Raw genomic sequence first — 22,354 nt, 5'->3', positions numbered from 1 at the left:
GCTGAAAATAACAAAAAATAAATAAAAAATGTACAAATTGATAATCAATCTTCCTTTTCTAAGGAACTTCATGTCCTGAATAAGTGTCAACAACAACAACAACAAAAATGTCAATACGTAACTGTTCTACTTTTGCATCATGGGAGAAACAACACTAACTCCCCCATGGAAATGTGACACCCCATAATACTTAAATAAATACAACGATATAAGATAGCAATGTGACTAAAGAAAAATTCTATTTATTTCTGCAGCAAAATCTGAGCCCACGTTTAACTGCAATGATTGTGTGCATGTGTTTCTACAAAGTTATTCCTATGTGCATTTGAGTGGCATGAGTGTGCCGCAAATGCTCGTCTAATAATGTCTGGACAGACTGCTTGTCAACCTTTCAGTGTGAAGTTCTTTGGGTGCTAAAGTAAATAGCTTATCCCAAACGAGATGTGTGCCTTGTCAAAACGAGATCTCTCCAATTTGTAGAACAGGAACCTGCGCTCCCATCATAATCACTGGAGCGGTTTACTCGGCCGTCGCACTGGAGATATATCTGCAGAGTCGCTCTGAGGAAACTGCTGGTTGTGTGTGCCTTTTTTTGAAGTGTTTTGATGCAGTTAAAGCGTATTAATGCTCCAGGCAGGGCACAGGTGTTATTGGAGCATCACACAAGACTCAAAGCTCAAGAGACATCCTGAAACTGGCTGGGTAAATCAGTGCCACTCAAGAGTTGTCACCAAATGTGGTGTTTAAGTCTTGGTTTTCCACTTTCCCCTACTTCCCCTTCCCCTATCATTATGTACAAGATACAAGACATATTTATTATCATATGCACAGTAAAACACCACGGTTTTGACCGTTTGTCTCCCTTAGACAAAATTTTGCGTATTTATTGGATTTTCCTAAATCCAATAATTCTTACAAACAGTAGAATAAAGCTAAAGCCAATTGTGTAGTATAGTGTTGAGTACTATACTTGACTTTTTCTAATTTCACTTACTATTACTGAATGTAAATTGTAAATTAATGGGGTCATCTCTTGATATTTTGACATTGTACTATAATATAACTTCCTTGTTGCTTTTACTGAAACCAAGCTCAGAAAACGACTCGCTTTGGATTTTGTCACATTATTACATCATAGTGCGAGGAAAGACACCCTCTGCAGAAGATCAACGCCTACTTCTACATCATCGTCTCTTTAGCCCCGCCCACCGCTTCATGCAGAATAGGCATATACAGTCAAACCAAAAATTATTCAGACACCAGATATAATTTGTGATATTTCTTTACTAGTGGGTGCAGGACACTATAGTTCATTTATGTAAGTGAGGATAACAAAATAAAGTAAACTGTAACATATTATACCCAAAAAAGCCTTCATACAGTGACTACCAGTAACATTTATACAAATTTAGGACCAAAAGTTATTCAGACACTTTGAGCTGACCATGTTTTGCTGAAGTGTTTTTTCTTTAATTGCTAATGTGACCTATTTACACCACAGCAGGGCTCGCAAAATCGCTAGCCCGACGTCCCGGGGCTACTGTGTTTTCCAGTCGGGCTACCAAAATGCATAACCGGCCTGCCCGACGGGCTAACTGAAACAGTGTTCGCTTCAGTCTTGTTATAATCAGATTCAGCGCGTTCTTCATCTTCAATCCGCAGCGGCGCCGAGCAGAGCGCACGTCAGAAACAGAGGACAGTGTGTGTGTGTGTGTGTGTGTTCATCTGAGCCTCATTGGTCTGTCACTGCTCGTCAATGTCAGAATATTTGAGATGACCAATCAAATCAAAGTAGGCGGGATTTATGTTCATAGAAGCTGCTGAGCGCGAATTTGAGCAGAGCGACTCGCTTCAGTTTACGGTCAAGTGCGAGATAAGATGTAAGTAGCTAAACTAAACATTTCATATTTGACAGTTTTTTTAGGTCATAAATGTGAAACGAATGACAAAAATAATCAGGCAAACGAATAATACTTTTGTCCAATTTCACCATTTTGAACTGAAAATAGGCCTATGTACCGTGACTCGTGTAATGTAATAATCAGTTTACTGTACAGAAACATTAACAAAGACGTTTTCATCATGTTAGGCACAAGATTAATAATGAATGTGTACATGTTGAGAATTAGTATAATACAATTTGTAGCCTTCAGTAAATTAAAAAAGTTCAGCTTTAGGAGGGGAAGAGACAGGGCAAGATGAGGAGACTGAGAGAAACAGAAAGAGTGATGGATAAGAGGAGAGAGCATGTAATCTACTGCCTGCTGACATGGTTTTAAAGCTATTTCTTATCCTTTTTTTTGGCCTTCAAACGTCTTGAAATGGACATATCAGAGAAATAAAAAATTTGAACCCCCCTAACAACCTTAAATGTAGGACCTCTTTGATTATAAAGCACTGTCTACGGCCCTGTATTAGGAATAAGATCAATAATGAATGTGTACATATTGTGAATGAATTTAATAAACTTAGTTAGGCTACCTAGCTTTCCTAGTAGCTCTCAGTAAATGAACGCGTCTGAGAAAATGATTCATAAATCAACCTATCAGTTGACCCTATGTTTACTTTCTTCACTGACAGACAAAAATAAAAAAACCTATATCAGTCAAAGCTCAGCTTTAGGAGGGGAAGAGACAGAGCAAGAGAAAAACAAAGAGATTAGGAGTGTGATGCTGATGAGGAGAGAAAAATAATCAGCTGCGTGACATGGTTTTAAAGCTATTGTTATCCAATTTTTTGGGCCTTCAAAACATCTTAAAATGCACATATGTAGCCCCCGAACCCCCCTAACTAGCCTACCTCACATTCGGGACCTCAGTGATGATAAAACCCTGCCATCTGCATGTTAATGACACTAGTTAATAGTGAGCCACAGACTGATTCATGTTCCACACTGGTCACACAAATTTCAGTTCAGTAAGAACCAGATGCATATTTGTATTGATGATTCTAATGTGATTATTTTATGCCCAATTGTTGATATTTGTGTTTTGAAAAAGTTTCTGATTCATGTTTTGACTCCTAACCAATATTCTACATTAAAAATGGTCTTTTTATTTGGGCTAGTAAAATCAATTTCGGGCTACCAAAATCTGAAGAGTGCCTATCCGAAGGGCTACCAGCAATTTTGCGAGCCCTGCACAGTCTGAACAAAATGAAGCATTGCTTGGTGATTGGTTGAGCTAAACTGGTATTATCTAATTGTGTAGTTAAATTTAACAGCTGACAGATATTCAACATAATTCATTTGTGAGACTGTCTAACAGAAGGATGGACAAAACCAGTGAAATATCAACTGATTTGATAACTCTGAGTTCTTGTCATATTTTATTTCCATTTCCAAAACTATAGCGAATAAACTGATATTGTGAGAAATGTTGAAGGTGTCTGAATAGTTTTGGTTTGACTGTAGCTGCATATTCAAGGGAAAAAAAACAAGTCCAATGATCCAATGGCCCCTCGTACCCATGAATAAGTCACTGCATGAACTCACTGAGGTGCTAATTAAAGTGTACAAACACAGAAGAACCTCAATAGGAAGAGAGTACTGCGCTTTCTAAATTTGCAAAACATTATTTTAAACTGAAGTGTGTAATTCTTTTTGAGGTTAAAATCCTTTTTTCAACCCAAGCTTAAAATGAAAAGACAATTAACAATTTCTGACAAGAGCCATTTGTGGTCCTGAAAAGTGTAAACACTGTGCCACTATCAAAACATTAGTGTGTTAATGCGAGCATCTCGGTCAGAGGTTACACTACAAATCATAATTACCTGTCACTTCAACAGGCTGGATTGTAAATAATCGGATGTGCTCTGTTTTATCTGTCAGTGAAATATTCGGTCAGTAATGCTCGCTGTATTTTACACTCACTGATAAGACAAGAACTGCTGTGGCAAGACCTTTTTTTCAGCCTGCACTCTCGTGATCTTGTCACCCAATTTAAACAATATCCCATAAAATACTCTAGACTTCACTTGGAATCTCAATTCTCTGCTCAAATACTCACGTCTTTCCCCAGGACTCCCATGGGACGCACTGAAAAACGTTATATGGTAATCACCAATTTGGTCAAAATGTATGTGTCCTATTTGTTGGTTTTTAACAGAATTTCCATAAAGCAAGTTAAGTTTCTCATTCCCATTTCTGCTGAGGATCTACTCGCATCTCCGGGGCTTAGAAGAATCAATAGAATAAATATCATTCACCTCCCTAATTAGCTTAAATTAGCATATTACATTACTCCCACAACCATCTGGGTGGGATTAGACTTGAATCCTCTGAAATGCAAGTACTCTGGCCGATTATTTTGTAAATAATAAAAATCGATAAAAAAAAAAAATCTATCATTTTAGTTACCATTACAGCATCCCTTTCTAAATGATTCACTATACTTATGATCAAAGTTATTTTGATTGCTATATAATTTAATTACCAGGGCCAGCATCTATCTTTTCCATCGTATAACCTACAGTCCTTTATTTAAATGTCAGCATCGCTTCTGACAGCACAGATTTAGTCTTCAATAAGGTTATTTGAACAGCTGTGTGTTCTCTGTATTAGGCATTTTACTGTACAGTGGTTACTATAGCAACAAGAAAATAAGAAGACAAAGTGCTATGATCCAAGCAGCAGAAAATGACAAGCTCTCTAAAAGAAGCACTGGGAGGGGGTGATGTTGGGGTAGGTGTGTGTGTGTGTGTGTGTGTGTGTGTGTGTGTGTGTGTGTGTGTGTGTGTATACTGAAGTGATCTCATTGGATGCATATGTGTATTGGCAGATGATAGGGTTGGTATATGTATATTGGGGTAGAGGTAGCCTTGCATATATTGGGTGATGTTAGGCTACATATAGATCTTAGGGTAGTTTGTATCTGAATGGATGAGAGAGAAAGGAGAAAGGGAAAAAGATTAAAAGGGTCATATAATGGAACATGCACTTTTGCAAGTTGATGTACTGAAATGTGTGTTGGCAGTGCCTGTACACAACCATCATATAATGATACAAATCCATCCGGTGTTTTTATTTTATTTTTTTATCTCCTTATATGTTTTCCCCCGTCTCAAATCAAGCCGTTCGATCTTGTGACGTCACAAAATCGACGCCCCTCCCACGATTGTTGATTGATAGCAGCGTTTCAACACAGACCCGCCCTCGCTCGTGAGCGAGCTGTCATCATAGTCCGCATTGTTGATACGCTGGAGCAGAATGGCGTCTAAGTGATTGTGGTGTTCTGTTCTTGGGTGTAATAAGGAGCACAGCATCATTTTGATGTTCCTAAATCTGAACCGCTGAAGACGCAGTGGCTGAGTTTTGTTTTCGAAGGGAATATATCCCCACAATCAACGTCAATGCTTTCATGTTTGCGTAAATCATTTCACACACCAGACTGCTTTACAAACGAGGTCAGTAACGTTATAAAGCTGGTTTTGCTAAGAAGCTGCTCCTGAAAAAAGGATCGGTACCAACTATTCGTGTTCCTGCTGCACCTCCAGAAGAAGTGAGTGTAACGTTTTATTAACCTTTATATTAATCTTTATATTAATCTTTGCAAATCGCTTGCTGCACGCTTCACGATGAATGCGGCTAAGGTTTACACTCAGGGTACATTACGGCATGTTTTCTATGTACGACATTCTCAATATAATTCATAATCCCACGTTTATAATGAACAACGCGTTATGGTTATTGTGTTATTATTACAAACGGTGTACGCACAGAACAGAGGGGCGGGGTGAGCAAAGCTCATTATCATTTAAAGACACATGCACTTAAACGGCGTGCTGAAAACAGAGCTGTTTTTGACCAGGTAAAATGAGTGTTTTCTTACAATACTAATGAGAATTTTTAATTAAAGTATATTACAAACTTTTAATTTAGACCCTAAAGAATCATATTAGCTTGTACAAAAATGGCATTATATGGCCCCTTTAAGAGAAAAAGTAAAGAAAACAGACATTCACCATGATTAAAGGAAAGGCACACTAAATAATAAAATGGTTAGGTTGTAACCTGCTGTTAACTGTGAGCAGTGCTGGAAGAAAAAGCTCTGATGTTAACCACCAATCAATATCTAATGACCACCTCGAGAGCCTTGATAAGACACAACACACCACCTTATGTTTCCCATGTCCTTTTGTGCAATTAACTAAAATAACGGTTAAAACACAGCGTGCATAGACAAAAAGTAGGCACGCACTATGACACCGTGTCTCCACGAGCCAAACTGTGAGGTCTGCCAGTAATGACCACTTGTTTTTCCTGTCTCAGCGTCTACCAGACACCTCAGAGACATCTCCAACGCTGCAAAAATAGGCAAGATACTTGATATTCTCCCAGCTAACCACTGCGGAGATGGTCATTTTTTAAAGAACTGTTGTGCAAGCCTGCCACTGTCTAAAAGACACAGGGCTGAGGGGGCAGTAAAGCACTGCTTTCAGCCAGAGAGAGGGTGTGATGATGCCTTATTATTCTACAACACGTCTCCTCGCTTCATATCTCTCCATTTTTGCTTTGTTTGCTCTGCTGTTTGGGAAGTACAGCGAGGGCGCTCAATTGATATGGTCAGAAGAAGGCGAACTTCCTTTGGGAAAAAAAACAAGGATCATTTCCCTTTATACAGGCATTGATATTACACTCCTCACACCACTTGACCCATGACTTCTTCCTGTTCTCTACAATCCTCTAAATCTATTCTTCATCTCCTCACTCTTGTTTTAACAATTAAGTGCTCTTAGAAGTCTCCGTCTATCCATTAATGCATGAATCTACAGGGAAAGTAATGTGAGAGAAAAAGAGAGTCGAATTTGCAAAAAAAAACATGGTTATGGAAGGAAGCCACAACTAATTTGAAGTTTTTTTTAAGCGTGTACAAATGTTCAAAATGTCTGTGAAGGTTTTCATTCAGCCAGCAGAAGTCAAAAGGACTTAATTTTCACAACTCTCCCTGGCTTGTTTAATATGAGGTACATGCTCTATTTATGCAATTCACACCCTTAAAATCCCCCTGGACGTTTCCTTCCTGGAAGAGTGAATTTGGGCAGAGAGAAAATGTGATGATGGCACAAAACGTGCAACTGAACTTATAGCAAAAAAAAATCTGAAAATGCGTGCTTTAACACCATCATAGGAACATCCACAATTCCCCCATTGTAGCCACCTAACACATTAAAGAGAATCTATTATGCCCCTTTTTACAAGATGTAATATAAGTCTAAGGTGTCCCCAGAGTGTGTCTGTGAAGTTTCTTCAGTTATTCATCATCATGAAAGTTTATCATCTGCATGCATTTTAAAGCCATGTCAGTCTAAACTTCTGATATGTGGCGTTCAGAGCGCACACAGCCGAGGCACGCGCACAGAGAGCTGTCTGGCGGCCAGTCCCGTGAGGATTAAATTAATTGCGCTTAAACTGTCAAAAACACACAGTTCACATAAACAGTCGGTTATGTCTGTGAACATAAACAGCAAGTAAAGAAATCGCAAAAGTATTAAAGTGAAAGCAGCGTAATATACAGTACCCACCGCTATATTGCTGTTAATATGAATCAAACAACAAAAGAAAAACAGAAAATCACTCACTGCTCTTGGCTAAATAACTTAGGGCGGAGCCTAAGCTTTTGTGACGTCACATTGCATAGAAACTGAAAACGGCTTGTTCTGAGACACTGCTAATGATTTAGGGGGATTACAACACGAGGATTTGGTGGGTTATTACCGCTATAGGGCGGTTGTGTACGCACACTGCCAACACACATTTATGTTCAAACATCATAATAACATCATAATAGGTACCTTTAAGGGACTATCTGCAAAAGTTACACCTAAAACCAGGATATAAGTCAGCATTTTTGAACTTCCAATTCCCTCACCCCAAAGTAAATGGGTTTTGGTTATATGCCTGAAATAAAGTCTGTTGTTAATACAAGATCAGGACATTTTCATGTTTTATTCAATTTCTAAATTCATGTGTCACAAACTGTGGCTGTATTGGGCACACAAAGCAGGCAAGTATAACAAAAACATATCTTTTGAACTTAGCTTTTAGTTAAGGGTATTGTACATAGTAGTAATAACTTATTTTTATTTAGTTTTCTTTCTCTCTACACTGATCTCACTATACAGTTGTGTGAGGGGTATGTCTAAGAGTGCGTAGTCATGCCTTCATTTGCTATGCTCGGTAAATGTTTTATACATGTATGTTTTATTGTTTTTAGTTGTAGCTGTGAAGCACTTTGGGCAACAACATTGCTATTAAATGTGCTATATGAATAAATAAAAGTTGAAGTTGAAGAGAAAAACAGAAATCCACTAGAAACACAACCACGTTACACAGACGAAACGGATCCATGAACAGACAGAACTAAGGGTTTGAATACACAGGGTGACATAATGATTGACAGGTGAACATAATCAGTAATCAAGGGAACAGACTAGGGACTAATAAGGTGGAGCCCGATGGAGCTGAAGGGGTGGAGGGTCAAGGAGCAGCTGGAGACCTTGAGGTCCGAGGCGTAGACAGAGCAACGTCTGACCAAGGTGGAACCAGAGGGATGAGGGAGCCCAGAGGAGCCGTAAGGGAGATGGTCCCAGGTGGAGCTGAGGGAGGGAGGAGCCAAAGTGGAACAGACTGGTTTCTGAGACGAGGTAGAGTGATGGGCTTTGAGGCTGGAGGCGGAGCCAGAGTCTGGAATGACTGAGGCGGATCCAGGGAGCAGAGTGGAGTCAAAGGAGGAACCAAGGGACTAAATGGAAACAGCAGAGGCGGGACAGAGGAACTGCCTGTTATTGGAAGAGGAGGTGGGAAAGGGAGGCTTAGAAACACCGGAGACTTTGAGCTGGGCGGGACCAGTTGAGACACAGGAGACTTGGAGCTGCGACGGGAGACTCAAAGAAATATCCTCTTCCATTTCCTCATTATGATTCCCAGGACGGGGCTCTATTCCATGTCCTCCTACTCCACGAGCACGCCCACTGGGACGGTGTTGCCGGCTGACGCACCTGGTCACTCTCTGTGGGGATCGGGCTCTGGGTCGACGGTTGGCTTCAGTCCTCTTATCTGGCTCATATATCGCAGCTGGCCGCGGTGGGCTCTGGCTTTAGCTCTGTGCAGTGTGTGGGTGGGCTCTGGGCCCGGAGTGGGGCTGGTGGGGCTGTCATCCTCAGCAGGGCAGATGGTGAATGCCGTTCCGTTATTCACCAGCATCCACTCCACATTTGCGGCGAGATCTCCCAGAGGACCGTTCACCGGGAGGTGTGCCATGGCAGGCAAAGCAGGCAGTCCGGATAGTTTGTTAGGTGCGGCAGAAGTTGGACGGCTGGCAGGTCCATTGGCGAGGGGGGAGAAAAAAGAAAAAAAAAACGCCCCAAATAAAGCCAAATCTAAGTGTCTTGTTCTGTCACAAACTGTGGCTGTATTGAGCGCGCGGCGCAGGAAAGTATAACAAAAACATATTTAATTATTAGTCTTCCAAGGAACATGCAGGAGAAAAACAGAAATCCAGTTGAAACACAACCGTTACAAAGAGACAACACAAAACCCTGAACAGACAAAACTAAGGGTTTAAATACACAGAGAGACTTAATGATTGGCAGGTGAACGTAATCAGTCACCAAGGGAACAAACTAGAGATTAATCAGGACTAAACTGAACCACAAGAAACAAGCATAAGGCCGTGTGTCCACCAAAGCGTTTTTAGCCAGCTGAAAACGCTAGGCGCTCTCCTGGTTGGTCGGTGTGGTATTAGTCCCGCCCCTCCTCCACTGTGATTGGACGGTTGGGTAAAAAGTGACAGTGATGAGCACTGCGTTTTACCCAAAGTTGAACATTCTTCAACTCTCGGCGACCTGTAAAAAACGCTGAGCGCTCAGCGCTTCAGCGTGAAAAAAAAACGCTCAGCGCCTCGTTACACTCATAGCGTTTTTAAAACGCGGCGCTCCAATTGAAAACAATTGAAAAAATACGCCAGCCACGTGAAAAAACAGCAGTAACAGCCCACTTGAGATTTTAAGCTGTTAAGTGTCTTGAAAAGGGCTGTTTCTAACAAATTGTGTGTTTATATATCAACATGGCTATGAAATAATAATAATAATTATTATTATATAATTATTATTATTTTTATTACTAAATAAAAAAATATAATAAGTACTAAAAAAATGAAATAAGAAATATTACTATTGTTATTACTATTAAAATATTACTATTACTACAATATTACTATTGTAACATTAGGCCTAACTTTTATTTAAATGTTACTATTGTAATATTTCTTTGTAAAATAAAACTGAGAATTTAAGAATTTGAGAATTTAATTGACTTTAAAATATACCGGTAATATAAAATTACAATTCTACTATTTATGGCTGCCTTAATGTCTTCATTTTCAACTGGTAAAATCACCAAACTTTTATTTTGACAGAAAAACAGCAACAAAAAAGGAAAACATATTTAATTAAATTGCATGCAATTTGATAATCACACTAATCCATAGGACCAGTGTTTAAAAGCAAAGTATCACGTCACATGATAAATTTAGAGCATCAGTTTGACGTCCTTAGGAGCTTGTATAAGGGTAAAGACCAGCGTATTACTGCTTATATTCTGTGCTCTTCACTGCTTGTCACGAATACACACTTCCGTCCTGAAACTGCTGGCCCGGAACTGTGTGTGCGCTGCAGCATTACAAATGTGTCTCAGTTGTACAATAATATTGATCAGTGAGACATAAGTGCTTTATAGGAGCATGGCCTCATGGAGTCCATCAAGCAGGATTGGCTATACACCTATTTTCAGAGCAATTTGTAATTTGTTTTAGGACAATAATATGGAGGTTTAGAGATGGAGATGATTATGAATTTGGATTATGGAGAGACAAGCAGTTATTGTGAGAAGTCATTTAATATGTGCAATAAAATTGCACAGGGGTTCGCAGATTTACAACTGTGTTAGAATCTTTATTTAACATACAGCTGAAGTCTAAACCATTTAAGTGACCATTTAAGGCATATTACAGGCTCATTCCATCTGGAGTATCTTGATCATGGTCCAGGATCAACCCTTGCAGGATTTAAAGGGGACCTACTATGCTCTTTTTCAAAGTCTTGATTTTGTTTTTGGGATGTTCTAGAACAGGTTTTCATGCTTGAATGTTAAACACATTATTTTCCCCATATTCTCCATTGTTGCAGCTCCTCTCTTCCCAATCTGTCAGTAACGCTCTGTTTAGTTCCTGTCTCTATGAAGCCCCTCCTTCTGAAAAGCACACTGTGCTCTGATTGGTCGGCTGGATCAGTGTGTTGTGATTGGTCAACCGCTTCAAGCTTGTTTGGGAAATGTCCCGCCCCTTTCCATAACCGCCAGTTTCAACACACTACTAACTACCTCAACCAGGCCCCGCCCCTTCATTCTGCATTGCCTTGGGCACTAATTACTGAAATGTTGGAATATTGTGACGTGTTTGTTCCCTGAAGAAAACAGTGCTTACTAATATAGAGACTAGCTCCCTTTGGAGTGACTCTGTGCTATGTAACTTTGCAGACCTTTTCATGCTCAAAGAGCAACACTACACCCTGAAGAAAAAGCATAATAGCACCCGTTTAACCCTACCCACATTTCTGCTACCACTTGAGACCTTTAACACCTACATTACACCATCCTCCCCAATCTTTACACCAGGCTTTTCTCAGGAAATCGAGTCTCATGGCATCATGATGTATGACCATCCCCGAGCATCAGACAACAGATGAAGCCACTGATGAGTTGGGGTTGGGATTAGCCAAGTACAAGTCTAGTGAAGCGAACAAAGTCTAGCTGCCACAAGACAACGTCCAATTTTATTATAGCCATAGGTGCATCCGTTAGCATTTGTTACCTGAGTGCGGAGGATTTCTCCTTTGGTCAGCTGCATGTCTCCCGTCAGCTCCTTGACAGCGATTCCCAGAGGCTCCAATCGCTTACTGAAGTAATTAGTCATCTCAGCAGCCAGGGCCTTCATAGGAGCAACGTATACAATCTATAGAGGCAAGAAAGAGAGACGGAGAGAGACGAGACAAGCTCATGATAAATGAGAAAACACCAGAGTACCATTTGTTCCCTGGCAACCAGTACAAATAACAATTTACAAAGAAATATGAAGCTGGCTGCTTAAAGTAAGAGTTTAATGGTGATGTATGAAGACTGTCTATCATCGTTGAAGCTGACATGCACGCATGTGAAAATGCGCTTCACGAGACAATGCATCCGTTTACATCTCCAAACTGTGGTAAAACTTCTTGACACATATTTAATGCTCAAGTCTATCCTTGCTTGACATAAACTAAACAAACGCACCCAATCAGGTTGTGCAGTACGTGACGCTGGTGCGGAAATGAGTTATTGGCTGCCAGAAAGCCAATAGCTCACTCAACAATATTGTCTCTGTGAGTGTGTGTTTACCTTAAACTGGTCCTTGCGTATGACTCCCCCGGGCTGCAGGTGCTGGCGGATCTCGTGCAGGACGGTGAGCATGGCAATGTTGGTTTTGCCGGCACCGGTGGGCGCGCAGATGAGCAGGTTTTCGTTGGTGTTGTAAGCTGTCTCGAACACTATAGACTGGATTCTGTTCAACTTCTTCATGCCCTTGAACACCAACTGGCCAATCTGCAAACACACAAGAAAAACGTCAATGGTCCGTATGGGTGTAACAATACCCTCAAGTCACGATTCGATACATATCACGATCTGGAGTTAACGATACGATATTATTGCGATACTCCAAGATATATTATAAAAGGTTAACAAACAAAAATGCACTGTTGATTAAAATGCTAAATTTGGTGTTACATTGTGGGTGTCCACTCTGGAAACCCAAAGCACAGGACAATAGAGACACCAGAATAACAATATTCATGATTCTGAAGCTGAAAATACAGAATTATTGTAGACTAATATGCTTGATCTCTCTCACTGACTAGATGTATTTAAAATAATGTAGGCCACTTTTTACTGGTAACATCAGACATTTGGCATTATCAGGACCCACAAATATCCCCCCATTGCATTATTATACATTATATTCAACATTATACATAATAGTTTAATGTACTACTGACACTAAAACTCTGAAAATAGTAATTCTATTTTAGTAAAGTAATTTTATTTTGGGTGAACTATCCACGATACTCATTGTTGCATTTCGTATTGCGATATATTGTGGTCCGTTGACAACAAGATCTTGGTCTTGAGAGCTCAAAACACCAAGTACCTGTTTAATGTAGCGTGCAAGAGGTTGAAGACAGTGAGTGTATGTGTAGCAGATGTGGTGTGATGGAGACACATATGGTCAGAGAGACAGGGCACCAGGAGACACAACTTAATGAAGCCACTTTAATGCACAGCTAATGAGCAACTCCGGTCTCCTACAAGGCAATCTTCAGTGACTTTACCTAAACTAATCAATCACCGAAAAGCCAGAGTCAAAAAATACTGAACCTAAAGCAGTGCTGACAGAAAATGAGATACTCTACTGATGCAGTCAGATCAAGTGCTTCTCCATGAGTGACTGTTGGGACTTTATGCATGGATGAGCGTGTACGGAGAGCTCAAACATTAAAACCTTGCAAAAGGCCACCAGGACTATAGAGGGGGAAATCTCAGAGCAGTGTCAGGAGCTGTCAATCAATACGCCCACTCCGTCCAGCTCGGCAGAGGCATCACACTGGGTTTGACAGCTATCGATCTCTACAGAATTATGATAAGAGATGAAAAACCAGCGAGTACTTTAGCACTACTGCTGAGTACGGCTATTTTCACTACCACCATCATTAAAGGTGCATTGTGTAATATTTTGGAGGATAACTATGTTTTCAGTGGTGTATAAAGACCTTACATAATGAACTGTTATGTTTGTATTACCAGAATGAGCAATTCTATCTGCATACACCGCGGTACATGTTTCTACAGTGGCCCTAAAAGGACAAATGCGTTTCGTCACTATGTTGTTCTTCGTGCAAAGAAGCTAGCTAAAGTCAGCGAATAAAACACTGACACAATGAAGAACAAGTCACAATAGTATTTGCAATAACATATCGTTTTACTGAATAATCAAGTAAGCCTAATTTCTTAATTTATCTTTGTAAAGAAACCTCATTGCTTAACTGGCTACTCTCTGCTGTCTCAGACGACGACATCACTTCCTGTCGGCCACCGTAACTTCTGTTGGTTGCGATTCGCAACCTCACCACTAGACGCCGCTAAAAATTACAGCAGAAAGTTATGACTTTATTCAATCAAAAAGGGGACGGGAAATTACAAAAATCTAATCAAAGCACATCGAGTAAAACAAATCTAGACACGTCTCAGCATCCCTCATTCATGCATCTGTGTCTTGGATCAGGGGATCAGGATTCATTAACAATGCTATCGGTCTCTCTTTTACCGTTCTGCTCTGGCACGCTTTAAATTAAAAGAAAAACAATTAGGCTGAGAGAGTTATTATAGGCCTCTGATCTGATTTAAAATCAGGACTGAAAAGCCAAATGGAAGGGATTATTAATAGCCGAAAGACGCTTAAAGCACAGCAGTGAAGATGTGACTGCATTAGGATCGTTTGATAGGTGGACAGAAAAGCAGTGGGATGTTCTGCAGTGGTAAATTTCATTGCAACAGTTAAGAGTTGTCTTGTGGACTTCCTATGCCTGCATCTATAAGGAATAAAAGGTGTCATGCATGTCATTTTAAAATGAGAAGTCACCTCTTCTATGAAAATGTATCTATCTATTTTGTAAATGCATTACAGATCTTATTGTGAACAATTCATCCATGCCTACATTTCATTTTTGTTTGTTGGTTTGTTTGTTTGTTGGTTTGTTGATTGATTGTGCAATGTTTAATCAAAATGTGATAAATGGATTTTCCGGTTAAAACCAGACTTCTCTCTGGTAACTTATGCCAAACTTCTCCAATCATTAGTGCACTTAAACCTCGTCACTGCAAGCTCACGTTCATCCACCTCCACTTTAGAGTGCAACACCCACATCTCAACATATCAACACAACAACCATTGCATAGAAGAACCAATCCCTCGCTCCACATTTCTACTTTTCAGACAATCCGTTACGCTCGGATGTTCTGTACGTCACAATAGGGAAGAAAAGATTTGTGGCTATTTCTGTTTCATCTTGACGTTAAGGTTGAAGAGCACCCCCTATGTGACCTTAAATTCACAGCGGCCAAGTACCCATCAGTCTAAAGCAAGCAAATGGAAATTTTGTGGAGGAGATGAACAAGAAGATATTTAAAAAGAGCAAGTCTTTGCCTTCTCAATACCCTGATTCTTGATTTGAACAATTTAGCAACATATTTAGAGTCAGCACAGCATTTATAAACCATGCTACATTTAAATGAGCCAGACATATTTCCAGGTAAAACAGGATTTCCAACAAGAAATGTAGGGCTAGAGTTGATTGTATCCATTGAGAATTGACTGAATCATGAAAAGTGGCCATGCCATACTTCCAATCTTGATGTATTCCAATTGCAATCCAGTTCTTTTTCAAATCTATCTATACTTTCTATTAGCTAACATTACCTTAAAAATGACTGTGTTAGATATTGGCAAGATTTTGGCTAATGAAGGCAGCATTACTTACAGTAGCCTAAACAGTGTGTAAATAGTGCCAAAAAAAGGGAAAAGGGATTTCAGAGGTGGGAAAACAACTACACCAATTGGGATATAGAGTACTACAATCAAGACCTCAGCTAAAAAATATATAAAATAGAATATGAATAGAATACACAAATCAGCCAATTACAAGGTTCCATTTTAGTTCCTGCCTTAAAAGGGAAAAAGACGGGCAAGGCAGCTCGCACTATAGGTTTTGAAACGGAGATCAACTTCATCGGCTTTAATGGCCCAATTGAAGCCAATTACAAAAAAAGCTTCCAGAAAGCTGTTAGCGCTTCATTGGAGGTTGGTGTTTCCACATAACATCACCTTCAGCTGAGTGCCACGTGTTCTCGGAAAAACGGGAGAAGGCGCATCAGCCTCAGCTGGTCCGACCCATTATATTCCCAGGGTTGGTCTTCAGAGGACTAACTTATAAATATTCATAGGTAATTAAGAGCTCTCCTCCTATCCGACTGAGCGGTTGTATCACCGCGGTAACCAAACCGCTGCACTTGTTTTAAGAGCCTCCTTCATTTTGATTTATCAGCTTTGTCTGTAAAGGACTGCCAGTGTCCCCGCACACCTTAAACATGCAAATGAATGCAAATGTATGCGTGCCCCAACATTCACCTCGAAGTAACGCGAACATGTAGCAAATATGGAGTTGTCATTACTTCATGATCTCGGAAAATGTCTCGCATTTGGCTATTTTCCTTTGAAGCGCACTCAGCGTTGTGATGAATGCTCGTCAAACTACATGAAATTGTGATTTGGGTCAGGGTGGTCCCCCATGTGCTATTGTTCACACTCCGCAGGGTAATGTAGCCCTGAGGTAATCCATCAGCCAACTTATACAGTGTACAACACCTTTTAAAACAAGCCTGGCAAACTCGCAGTCGGCTGTACGTCAAAAGGGGGTTTTTAATCTCTCTTTACTGGCTGTAGAAATAGCGGCAGTAAACGGGACTTTTCATCACAGTGTGTGAGTGGAGTGATTGCCACAGTGGCGGCCCATTCCAGCTCGTTGAGTTTCAGGCTCGGGGGTAAATCTAACACCATCAGACCAGGCTCCCATTCAAAACTTCAAGTGGCTGAAATCATTTGCGCCTGAAAGCACAATCTCAGCTTTATTCCACTCTGTCTAAGACTTAAAAAGCCCATATTTTTTCTTCCAAACATTTATCTTTTTTCATATGGTGCACGGATGAATCAAACTCAAAAACACTAATGCCGGGGACACACTTAACCACTAGCTAACACATTCTAAGGCTGAACCGACCACACTTACAGACGGTTTCCATCGACTGCAGCTGATTTTAAACACTGACTGTGAACACCAAATGAACGCGGCGCGGCGAGATTGGGCATGATCAAAGCATAGGCATGATGAGATCGGGTAAATATCAAATCACATTCATAATCGGCCTTAAAGTCGTTAAGTGTGTCCCCGGCTTAAGAAGTCGTATTAAGCCAGTCAAAAGGGTTCATTTTGAATTAATGTTGTCTGTTAAGTCAACCCCAAAAAAGCGAATTGATTTGCGTACTTGTGTCCCATATCCAGCTCTGGCTTATTCGCCAAGGTGTCATTCAGGCAAAGGTCGCATGAACCCAAGCGTGCCGCACAAGTCCTGAAAAGTGAAGCTAAAGTGTCTCGATCACCCCCAGGTGGTTGGTCCCAGTATAGGTCATAACCCCCGCCCTCTCCATGTAGTCTAATGGGACGTGAGGCAAACTAATTCAATTTTTCAAACGTGTCATTTTATGTAGTTTTTATCATGATGATGTAAGTTTAAGTGTTCGTTTTTGGAAATAAGTTTGGTTGTAGTTCGTTATTTGATGCTATTAAAACAGTAGTGTGACATCATGATTGACAGCTGTGATTGACACTGAGGCACCAACGACCTTTTTCGGGATTTTCCGGAGGAGATTGGAGCTTCAACTTTAATTTCTACATTTCCAGAAGTGTTTATTTCACAGCGACATAATGAGTTGTTCTGCGGTAAACTGTACTAACTGTTCCTGCGGGATTGAGTGTGGGACCTTAATATCGCGGCTCCACTTCACGCTCACTACTGCGCAGACTCTGTCCCAAATCGGCGGAAGACGTCAGCGCCATAATGGGACATTGGCGGCTTCACTTTTCTACAATGGACGAGAGTGAAGGTGCGTCGTCCATCTTTTTTTTTACAGTCTATGTGTGCACCACTTGGGACAGGACAATTCTTGTTACCACAAAAAAATATGTATGTCTACAATTTCCAGCAGGTCTTTTCCAAAACTTGCGTCACAGAGATGATAATCCCAAAATCCATCAAGAGCTCAGTGAAAACATTATTCCAAGATAGAGGAGTAGAGTATTGCATATAAAATACATTCATTTAATAGTTAAAATTAACAATAGTGCAACCTAAATAAAACTGACTGTTGTACTTATGCATTTTTCCACTGTGTATCGTGTTATCATAGGCCCTGTTGACATCTGGAATTAGTATGTTTTCATTGAGCTGAACTCAAATGGATGAATAAACATAGGTGTAATGGATCGCTTTCGTAATGTAGATGATCATGTTGTCAAATGTGTTCGTAGAGCCACATTAGACTGCTTTCTGTCCACCTACTGACCTAATACATAATAATTGATGCACCATTTGAATGCTAGGTTCAGTCAATGTTATCCAAGCGGTGCATTCAGAGGAAAGTAAGAAGGACATCTAAACAGACGTGGTCGATGCATTTGAAACGCATTTTATTAGTAGCATGCTAACATCAAACTCCACCGAAATCAATTGTGAGTCGATTCTCCCATGCACTTTTTATGAGGAGTGTGATTTTGTGAATGTGTAGCCAATGTAGATCTTTCCAAATTAGTCATGTATGAAGTTCGGTGTGAACTTTTTCACCTTCTCAGGCTGTTTTTCAATAATTTGTTTCCAAAGGTGGGATTCTTCAGACGGATGCGCAGATGGTACGCACAGCTAGGGACGGCATAAGGTTTAACAGACTTTACTCTTGTTAGTTGTTCTAGCATTTGGGAATAACAGTATCTATCCTACTTCCTCATTACCTGCAAGCCAAATATCCACACCAAATAGTCAACACAAATTGAAATGTTGGTGATCCCTAACTTCTTGGTATCAGAATCCATTTCTGGCCTTCCAGTTTCAATAAATGCTCTTGTTCAATAGTTGAGGAAGTTTTCATTTCTAATAGTTGCTCTATAAATGCTTTTCATGACCCCTTTAGAAACAAATGATATATGCTCTGCTTCCAGTACACTTTATTTTTGTACTCTCCCCTTCAAAATGTACCAATCACACATATGTGGCAATGGCAAGGTTTCCAGGCCAGCGATTCGCTCTACTCCTACACGATCTAGTGCTTCAAGATGCTCGCAGTCTGTGCCCAGAGCACCCTTAACACTTTCAGTCTGACGGTTTCGCAGCGTTTCTTCACACTGTCGGGCGAGCGAAACCATTATCAGCAGGGAGCCGGCATTCACTTGACCACGTTTTACTTCTCTCAAATGCAGAGAACAAAAGCACATTTCTTTAGGCGTGCTAAATATATCTGCTGATTTTATGATGATATAATCAAGTGAGAGAAAAAGTTGTCTTTGCAGGACATATGGCGAGCGCATGATGGTAAATAACAGCTCTAAAAACTGTGGGCAGCCGGAGATCTGAACACCTGTACGTGAGTCCGGTGGATCCTGACAGTCTAATTAACTCAGTGGATGAAGGGCCCTCGGCCATATGTGCTGACTGGGTGAGCTGGGAACACAGCAGAAACTCACCCGTGACTTTAAACACACTAATTGGACCAACATAGCCCCCAGCAATCATTTCACAGCAACATCTAAATACCTGCACAGCCTCGCATGGATTTCTTGACTGTCCTGGTTTTAAAAATCTACGAGCCAAAAGAATAAATAAATAAATATGCACACAGCTCTGTAGAAAGGCTCGCTTAGCCTATCCTAAAGTCTGTGTTTACGCGTGCACATTTTTTGTCGAAGCTTCTGCAATAATTAAATTCACAGCGCTTGGTAATAGAAAGCTAAAAGATATAATTGTCATTTGCACGGTATCCTTTTAATTACTTTTTGGTTCCATTTCATTCCATTTGAACTGACAGCATGATCAAGCTTTAATTGTTAGTTTTAGCAAACAGCTTATCTGCCCGCCTCGAGCCCACACGGCACTAAATTACCCGCTCCAGAGATACACACACACACACACACACACATTAAACTCCAGCACGTTTATTCAAAGAACAACTCACACACCTACGAGCAAAAGTATCTGATAAGTGACAGGTGCAGCACTGACAAACAGGAGGGCCATTTATTTCTCTTGCTGGAAGAGTTAAAGGGAAATAAAGATTGAGTGATAAGAGAAAAGGATGAAAAATAGAGAGGTCTATTGACCAAAAAGTCCGCAAACGCAAATGCAAACTTTTCAAGCAGAGCTGTCAATCACACTGAAAGCGATGCCCTTGTATTTATACATTATTTGCATTCGACTCACTGTCCTGAAGCTCCGCCCATTAAAAAGTAATCTGTAATGCCAGGAATCATGGGGGATTAATCAGGGATGTTTCTCTGTTTCAGTGTGTATATAAACAGACTGCAAACTCCTGAGCAGAGGTGTTTACTATTCCACACGGCTAATGAAGAGAACGCTTATAATTTGATTCACGCTAGTAACCTGACTCACATCGCTGAAGATATCTGTAATGCATTGCAAAACACAATAATTGCGGCCCAAGCACAAATATCTCATGTAGATGAGTAAGAGATACAATTTCCATATATTTTTCCCAAAATTATGTGCTGTTACTGCAAAGTCAACAATCTTGTATCTCTGCTGGTATTGTAAATGATGATTTGATAAAGCTTACAAAAAAAAAAAAAAAAAAAACATGCTGGTTTCCAAAAGAGATAACTGACTTCAACAAGGAGGGAAGTATTTAACCATTCGCACTGATGTAAAATGACTGGATTTAAAACTGTTTCCTAGTGGACAACGTCAGAATTACAGCCTTCATCTGCCAATCACAGTTAAAATGAACAAATAATCAAGAATTTCCAAGTGTACCAAGTTTTGTAAAGTTTGAATGAATATACAGATCAATTTGCAAGGTTATTATCGTTAACTAAAACAAAAAAAATACAATAAAAATATGTTAATTAAAATGAAGCTGAAATAAAAATAAATAAATTATAACATGTATTAAAAAAATATATATATAAAATGACAAAACCACACAAAAATTGTCTAAACATTAAATTAAAATGAACATAAAAAGTAAAAATACAAAAATAAAAGCTAATTCAAAATATTAATAAAACTAAAATAACACTGCCAATTAGTCATTATGGGCCACACCCAAATTTATCGGCCTATACGCCCACAATTATTAAATTTGTAAAAATATACTTTGTCAGGAGTATCTTGATACACCCAATGATGAGCTCAAAGAAGCAGATCTTCAACAACGAAAGACTTGATCAAACTGTTTTAGAGATTTGAAAGTATCTCCATATTTTAGTTGTAACACCTCATAACTTTGACAAATCTTAATTATTTTTGATAACCTTTTGTCAAAGGAGTATTGAGATTAAGTGTGCCAAATTTAGTGTGAATCAGAGAAACATGTAATTGGCTATTTTTAATAATGCTTCAATCAGAAAAATGGTAATACGTCAAGACATCTGCTCTCTTCACCACTTCACAAAGACTTGTAAAATCATTAACTTATTTTTCACAGTAAGGTTATTAATATGATTGATTGATGATATGATATGATATGATATGATATGATATGATATGATATGATATGATATGATATGATATGATATGATATATGATATGATATGATGATATATGATATGATATGATATATGATATGATATGATATATGATATGATATGATATATGATATGATATATGATATGATATATGATATGATATGATATATGATATGATATGATATATGATATATGATATATGATATATGATATATGATATATGATATATGATATGAGATATGATATATGACATAAAAGCCTGGACTATCACCAACACTTACCACCTAATATATCACCTTATTATTCTTTGCTTTGCTGCTATATCCTTCAGGAAATGCAAATGTAGTTATTATTTTCAGTTTCAAGCCTTTGACACTGGATACTCATTACAAATGCATCATTCGTTAGTACTCTCATCTGAGTGCAGACGTATGAAAATTATGAAATAAACGACAGCACAGCTGCACAAATTTAAGATGTTTTTTTTTTTTTTTTTTCATATTCAAAAAGAGCATCTGTGTTCATTTTGGGTTTTACAGCATTACTGGGAAGAACAAGCCGGAGATAAAACATGCAATTTGCAAGCAATGTCACTCGAAAGTCACCTATCATAAAAAACGTACTGCAGTCAAATGAAAAAAAAGAGAAAAAAAAAAAATCATTACACACTCAAGGTTAGAATCGCAATGCTTTATGTATCACAAGATATAAGAAGGATTGCAGTATTTGCCAAATATGATCTATGCTTTGTGACAATACCGCATCTCTATCACAGTGACCTATTGCACTGAAAATATATAGTATTTAATGTAGAATATAGAATACAGACTACAGAATACTGTAATAATAATGTCTAAATACAAATAAAATGAACATTTGCACACATTGCAACTTGACTTATTAA

General features: G+C 39.3%; 1 protein-coding gene across 2 annotated transcripts in view; it reads right to left on the bottom strand.

Moving 5' to 3' along the window:
• Positions 1-22,354, bottom strand: part of ascc3 (activating signal cointegrator 1 complex subunit 3) — a 242,832-nt gene that overhangs the window by 155,687 nt on the left and 64,791 nt on the right. For both annotated transcript variants that reach the window (XM_084435411.1, XM_084435412.1), the window contains exons 9-10: positions 12,431-12,634; positions 11,868-12,008 (exon numbers count right to left, since the gene is read on the bottom strand). In XM_084435411.1, coding sequence (XP_084291537.1) covers positions 11,868-12,008; positions 12,431-12,634 — 345 coding nt within the window. The remainder of the gene's footprint in view (positions 1-11,867; positions 12,009-12,430; positions 12,635-22,354) is intronic.

Source organism: Rutilus rutilus (assembly GCF_951802725.1).
Source record: "Rutilus rutilus genome assembly, chromosome: 17".
NCBI classification, from domain to species: Eukaryota; Metazoa; Chordata; class Actinopteri; order Cypriniformes; family Leuciscidae; genus Rutilus; species Rutilus rutilus.
The sequence above is the reverse complement of the archived record's forward strand: the minus strand, read 5'-3'. Positions and strand labels throughout refer to the sequence as shown.